This window comes from Solanum stenotomum, chromosome 2, assembly GCF_019186545.1.
Source record: "Solanum stenotomum isolate F172 chromosome 2, ASM1918654v1, whole genome shotgun sequence".
Lineage (NCBI taxonomy): Eukaryota > Viridiplantae > Streptophyta > Magnoliopsida > Solanales > Solanaceae > Solanum > Solanum stenotomum.
In genome coordinates, this window is record NC_064283.1 from 74,288,710 (window position 1) to 74,296,902 (window position 8,193).

At 29.5% G+C, this 8,193-nt stretch overlaps 1 protein-coding gene across 1 annotated transcript in view; it reads left to right on the forward strand.

Moving 5' to 3' along the window:
- The first annotated feature begins 4,888 nt into the window (after positions 1-4,888).
- Positions 4,889-8,193, forward strand: part of LOC125856303 (disease resistance protein RPP13-like) — an 18,657-nt gene continuing 15,352 nt past the window's right edge. The window contains exon 1 of the mRNA XM_049535816.1: positions 4,889-5,326. Coding sequence (XP_049391773.1) covers positions 4,889-5,326 — 438 coding nt within the window. The remainder of the gene's footprint in view (positions 5,327-8,193) is intronic.

Here is an 8,193-nt window from a genome sequence, read left to right on the forward strand (position 1 = left end):
GTTACAGTTCAAACCTCTTACTCCAGTCTCTCACGAAATGTGGAACGCTCTTACAACTCCTTTTGTGGGAAGGTCATCAACACCCTAAAGTACTTTTTGGGTGATCTCTAACCTTTGACTTTTGAATGTTTACTTTAACTGCTCGTTTTGGACTTGTTTCAATGGGGGTCTGTCCTTAAAACTCTCTTTTGGATTGTTTCCTGAGGACTATCTTACCTCTTGACTACTCTGTTTTAAGTTGTTTTTACTTGTTTCTGTTTATATTATTGGCCTTGTTCTTTTTTATTATGCCAAATGGGGAGGAAACTTGCCACAATTCTTAAGACAGGGGAATCAGGCTCTCAAGGCAGGGAAGCTACACATACAACCATATCTCAGGGAAGTATCACTGTCTCTCTACACTATATTTAAAATTGTGAATTAATTTTCATTATCAAAAAGGGGGAGATTGTTAGCTCCTTAGTGTTAGTAAATTATGATAAATGACACTTAACAACTACTCACAATTCTCGCAGGCAAAGAAATCCAATAAGGAAAGGATCCAAGAAAATAACACGAACATGGAAAGAGATATATTCTAATCCTTACAAATACTACAGAAAAGAAAGGCATAATCAAAGGGATTGAGAATCAATAACAGATGGCCTAAAATTGGTAACAGCTCAATTAAGCTAATCTTGATTGATAGGACGAGATCAAGAAATCATAAATCAAGCCAAGTCACTAAGAGAAGGAAGGAAATCAGATCAAGCCAAGAGTCAAGATAAATCTTCCAGCCAAGCACATAATCGAGCCATAACAGTCAAGAAGGAAGAAATGTGATTTACCATACACATATATAATATGGACATGGATCAACAAATCGCCTTAATCAAGGAATTTCTCAAATCCTTGATTGAAATATAATACCCTTGGATTTTTCTTACAAGAGCACAAGTCTATTCATATATATACCTCCCTCAGACTTAGATGTGACGTACACAACTTCACTTGAGCTTATAGTGCAATCTTCTTTTATCTTTCATAAAGCTTTGTAATCACATAAGTGAAACAATTGAAAAGAAAAGAGAAAGAAAGATTCTGAGTTTAGGTTTACAAGTAGAGAAAGTGTCAAGGCAGAACATCTGATTTGCATATCAGACATGATCAATTTACAGAACCCTGTACATCCGAAGTTCACTTCAAAGCTCTAAAGGAAACCCAAGGGGACTGGACGTAGGCACCACATCAGTGTTTCAAACCAGTATAAAAACTCTCTATGTTTTTACTTACTACATATTATTAGTACTGTTTATCTACTCTACTAACGTGCAGGTGAGTCGACTGGTCATTACATGAGGTCGACTGAAGGAAATTTTAATTCACCCTCTCCCTCTTGACTTTCAAGGTTGACTTGTCTTTGTGGGTTTAGACGAGTGTCATCACGTCTATTTTTGGATCGTGAAACATTTTTCTAATTAAAGATTAAAAAATGAATAGATAAGGGTAAGGGAGAAAAATGGGGATCTCGTATCAATGGTGTGATGCGTATTGGTACGAGTACCAGTGTTATCAAAAGGAAAGTTTACTACTATGAAATGACGGATTGTAATCCGAGAATGTCGAAGCATATGGACATTAGCTTATGTATTATTGACTTTGCTTCTTTTGTCTAGTTGTGTTTCTTTATTAAACATGTATAATTGTGATTGTTGATGTGATCATATGTTATTTTATTTGATTGATTGAGATGCATCATCATCCCCTATTTTGTTGATATTATATTGTGCACAAATATTGACATGAGATTGAGTATGAATAAATGTCTGACACATGAAGATCATCTGTGTCAAGATCGATTTATGATTATAAATTGGGCACATGAAGATTGTATGTGTCGGTATATGAAACTCGCGAGTCTTCCATGAGTTACGGACTTTAGATGTATTTCCGAGAAGTATCGTGTATATACGATTGAGAGAGTACTTGGCTTTTGAGACATATCATTTCATGGTGTTGCATTGCATTACATCTCGTAGCATCCTTCATTCTTGTTTGATTGTGTGCTTCATTGGTGTTTGGATATTACGTGACATTTGATTATCCATATTTGATGATTGGTTAATAAGTATTATGCAGACTTGTAAAATTAAATGATCATTTTCTTATATACTCTTGTCAATACTTCTTCGTTGTCAGTCAATGAGACATAGTGAGTACACGTGGTTTCGTACTCATACTACACTTGTAGCACTCTTTTGTGGTGTAGATTCGGTTTCGAATACTATCACATCTCATAGAGCTTTCTGAGTCTGAGCTTGGATTATCTTGAAGTTGTGGTGAGCTGTTTGGTTGTTCCGTGACCCACACATCCCTCTATCTTGTTATTTATTCTATTGTTTTATTACTCAGACATGATATTTCTTACGTTTAGACTTGACACTTAGTTTCAGACTTGCACCGTATTTTGAAAGCTCTTGTAATTATGAAACCAAATTTGGATGGTATTTCAACTTTTCCGTATTTCATTTTAAAAGACTTATTCTCGGAATATTTTACTTGTCACTTACCTTTCTCTTAGAATATTAAATTGAATTGGTAAGATTATTCTATTGTCTTATCTATCGGTTGGGAACATAAGTGTCATCACAACTTGTAGATTTGGATCAGGACATTTCTAATCTAATAAATACAAACCCAACTAAAAAAGGATCAACCAGGACCGATATTTTAATCTTTCGTTGAGCGATAATCCACCAATTTTTTACTATATGTATCGAAGTGTTCAAATTCTCCCTTAATTATGCATCCCAATTTTCTAGATTTTCATCCAACCTGATCGTGATTATTGTCTTGAGAGCTCTCTAATTCTGAGTATATCTATCTCTTTATCCATATCTCTTCTTTTTCTCTCTCTTAGATCTCAGGTAAAATACTTTTAAAGAGCAACTCTAATCAATCAAATAGCTAAAAGGGTCAATGAATTGGTTAAGGAAGTTGTCCCAAGATTATTACTTCCAAAGCATTGATACCTTCTAATGATAACTCATAGTAGTAACTATTATTTCATAAAATTTATTTTCATACTCTTCAACAAAATATATTTTTTCAATATAAATTAGTATAATTTACATAAATTTCATTGTGTTAAGAGTTAATTACATTATTTCCCTACTATTTTTTAAATTACAAAAATCCCTTAAAATTTATGAATTCAGATAATCACTGGACTTCCGGATACATCAGCAGACATCCAGATACATCGGGGAGGGATGTATCCGAGAGGGGATAGGATATCCGGATACATATATAGGGGAGGGATATATCAGAGAGGGGAAAAATGTATCTAAGAGGGAAGGAAAGTATCTGAGAGGGAGATAGAGATGTATCAGCGAGAGAGGAGAGTGATGTATACAAGAGATATTTTAGAAATTATGGTAAAATAAAATATGTATTTAAGTAATTTTTCCTATATATTAACTACACTTCACAAGAAATTGAATCGGATCGGTTCTCTTTAAAATGGGCCACTATAGAAAAAAAATATAAAATAAAAATTGTCACTCATCGGGAGTAGGTTTACGGCAATTGTGTTTTGCGTGTTGGAAGAATTAACTTTGATAAGTTTTCTATTAAAATAATATAATTGTATGTCTTTAATAAATAAATAAATAAATAAAAGAGAACCTATAATTATATACTAACTATTTTAAAATTTACAAAGACAAAATCACTTGAAGAGAATTTTTACGAGCTTACCAGCTGTCATCAGAGATGCTATCTATAAATTGTTGGTGGTGCTTAAATAATTAGATAAGACAAAGACTTCGTTAATTCAATGGTCGCGGTGAGATAATATTTGTTCGTAGAAATAAAAAATTCGGTTTATATTATTTTTACTTATTCATAATTTCAAAAATAAATTTTTATTTTTATTTATCATTTTTAACAATATAAAGAAAAAGGAAATTATTTTTTCAAGCTTCACCCTTATTAATTATATATTTTTCAAGACATATTACTTAACATTAATAAATACTAAGAATATTATGATAAAATAATCATATCAATCATTATTTTCTTAGAAGGTGTTTGACCACGTTATATCAGCGTTTGTACATGCGCTTTTACGTTGATTTCATCTCATGAGATAAATTTCATTTTCTCCAAAAAATCATGATTTGAGATTTTTGAAAATAAAAAAATTGACCCACAAGTTTATATTTTGTTATACCAACCTCACATATATACCTACTAACCATTTATTTCATATGTAAAAAAATTTTATAATCATATCATTACTTTTTATAATTTACCATTCTCACCAACATAAAATTTATTATTATTTTAAATTTGGTGAATATAAATAAGAATGTACGGAGGGAGTTATATTTTTTTGGTTTTTCATGATAAAAAAAAAAACTTTTCTTTCGGATACATATGAAAAAGTTTAAAGCAATTTAATATGAAAAAAGACAAAATTGGTGACGTATGTTTGATAATCACTACTTCCAATATGTTTAATTTTAGCATTAAATCAATGCACTGAAAATGTGTAATTGCCAACAATGACATTAATTAAAAGATATTATCATTACCTGCGAACAATTTTAAAATATTTTTGTTTATTTGATAAAATTGAATAAATAATTTGAACTATTTTAACAATTTTACAACTTTTCGAAAAATATACAACACAAAAAATCTAAACAAAACTTTAATTTCATATTATAATTTCCCAAATTTAAATGTGACTAATAAAGGTAACGGCGGAAATATTTGAAAAAGATAATAAGAGAGTCAAGTTCGACTTAAATATACAGTCTAAATCAAATATAAACTTACGCAGGGTTGATGTTTAGAGTGTCCTCCCAAAAATTATAGAAAGTAAGAGAGAAGCTTAGCTAAGATGGCAGATTTAGTGCTGAAATTGCTAGTGGAGAACTTGTGGGAGGTAGCTAATGAAAAAGTGAAGCTGATTGGAAGTGCAAAGGATGAGTTTGTAAAACTACTGGGAGAAGTTGAAAACCTAAAAGCATTCCTAGAAGATACCCATCGACAAGAAAGCAACAGCAGTTTGTGGAAACATTGTGTCAAGAATATCAGAATACAAGCGCATAAAGCTGAGGACGTCATTGATAAATTTGTACTTGAGTCAAAAGTGCGTCAAGGGAAAAATATATTAAAAATTATTTTTGATTTTGGCCATTTCAAAAGAATTAACAATCTTGCAAAAGGCTTCAGAGATATCCGTGAGAGGGTGAAGGATATTCGCCAAAATAATCCACAGTTTCTCCAGCCCATATCAATGCTAAATCTACGAAATAGACTTCCACGGGACCCTCAGGTAACGAACGCCTCACTTCAAAAACTATTACTAATTCCTTTATTTTTCCGTATTTTTTGTGTATTTGCTTCTCAACAATATCTTTCATCTTTCTCTAAATTTATGGAATTTTGAAACTTGAAATCCGACTTATAATGTTGGTTTCGTTCCGCCTCCTTTTTTTTTTTCTTTTTTTTTCAGTTTCTCACTCTATGTCCAAAACTAGATTCAAATTGAGCATTTGGGTGAAGCTTTCAACATGATTTTCTCTATACTCAGTGTTCAAACCCGACATCTCTAGTTAAAGGGTGAAATAATTCCACCATTGTACCAATGGCGGACTCAGAAATTTCATTAAGGGTGTTTAAAATTTAAAAGAGTGAAAAAAATTTAGCAAAGTGGATGCACATATTTATTTTTATACTAACGAGTGGGTGCAGAGGCGTATCCAGGATTTCGGAAAGATGGGTGCATTATTACGAAAAGATGGATCTAAAATATAAATTTGATCGATTTGACCTTTACATTCTTAACACTGAATCGTTAAATTTTAAAAATTATAGGCCCAACATATATAATACTACTGGTTTTAAATTTTAATATACATATTTGATTTAATTATATAATATTTGTCAGTGCTAATTTTTTTAAGGAATTTCCAATGTAACACACTTGAAAATTTTGAAAGATTGAAGCAAAAAAAAAAAAACAAAAGAAAAATTGATTGAAACACCAAAAGTGTTATCGATAACCATTTGAAGGGGTGTTATTAATAATAATTGCACATACATATCAACTTCTAATGACAAGTGAGATTTGTTGAAGTGGTTTAACACTTTCACCATGAAAGTCGTGTTGGAAGGTAAAATACTATTGATCTTTCTAAAAGGATAAAAAAATATTAGGATAATAATAATTACACATATGAAATTATAATCCTTGTTCAATAGTTGTTCGACAATGGAACAACATGTTATATCTGTCCCTCAAAATATTTTTTTGTTTTGGCTAGAATATTAATAACTAGTAATAGTTTCATTTTAATTAGATTCAGTGTAGTAATTTAAAAAATGAATGAATGAAAACGCTAGATTTTTTTAGAACGCTCAGTGATCGATGGTAATGTTTCATGACAATAGTGATTAAAATAGAAAAGAAAAAAAGAAATAATCTTTATATAATAGATAAAACAATACAATAATATCTTAGCAAACGTGAACAAAATTTTCATATTCTTGTTCATGTTACACAGAATTAGATAAAAATGCTAACTTTGACCGTTGCAAATAGTGAAATTAAAAGATAATGAATGTACTTGATTTTTAATATTATTTACTATAGGAAAAATATATAAAATTCTAAAATGAGTTTAATAGTCTTCTTCTTCTTTTTTTGTATCTCACATAACTTCACTCTTGAAAGATTTTGGGAAGGACAAAAACTATCAAATGACTTGGAAGTGAACTCTATTTACAAGTGAAGATTTTACATTACAAATTCATTTAAAATGGGAAATGAAAAGCTAAAGACTAAAAAACGTAAAATAATTAATTAGGGTAATGAACTTTAATGAATTAAAAGTTTACTGTTTATTGATCATGGACACTTTACCTAAGAAGGGGAAAAGACTTGGAATTGTGATTAATTGACATGTTCATCAAAGACTTCAGCCATAATTTACCATTTAATATAGGATCTTAATTAAAATTAGGAAGACATTATTTTTTATTTTATTTAATTAATAGAAGATAATTTATTTTTAGGTACAAGCTTTGAGTAACTGCTATTGATTGTTTCTTATTATTTGTGTTCAAAAAGCAAATAATTAAGGTTCTATCTTCTTTTTTTTGGGTTTCTAAATTTTCGTATTCTTAATAGTATTTAAGGGTTAGTATTATTTATCAATTCTAATGAAGTACGTCCCTTTATGCTATGATTTTTATATTCGTTACTTCACATGGATAGTACATCGTATTTTATGTGTTCATAAATTTTATATAAATAGTAGAAAAGGCTCAATTTAATATATAGATATTTTTACATTTCTTGGTCACTAATATTGAAGATCAATTTATTTTTATAGGGTAACGCTAAATATGTCATTTTATTTTTTATGGGGATTTTAATAATTCAACTTTATACTTTCATTAATTATGTATCTGTTTTTTTAACCTAAATATTATCGGAATACTGTTTCAACTTTTAACTTAACACTTTTTCACTTTAAATTTTAGTATTTAGTATAATAATATGATATGATTAATATGAATATTTAATTAATTAAATATTTTAATTTAGTATAGGGATAAAATAGTAATTCAACTTTGCACTTTGAACTTCTCACCTTTAATGACACGTGCTTCGCACATGTGTTTCATGTGAATTTTTATAGATATGTTAGAATGAGTAAAATTCTATGGAAACATGTATGTAATGAGTAACAAAATACAACAATAACAAATAAGTCTTCAATAATATGACCAAAAAAACACCAAATGACGGGCTTATTCAATAATAATAAAGATGGAAAAATAAATAAACAGTAAAGTACATAATTTTTGAGTTCTTATCGACTCCTTCTCCCATATCCTATCAAAATTCAAGAGTCTTCTTTATCTACTTTAGCTATAGAATAAAAATGATAACCTTGTTAGGGGTTTCATGAAATAAAAAAGTTGAATTAATATAGATAGAAATGAAGGAATACCAAAAGATATCTTAAAGTTTTAAATTAAATATTTGGAGGTTATGAATATGAAAAGACGATAGTTATGGATATTAAGAGTACAAAAATTGAACAAATAATTAAATATGAGTTATGAATGTGAATATTTAAAGTAAATAAACAAAATAATAAAAAATAAATGAAGAACAGAAAAAAAAAAAAA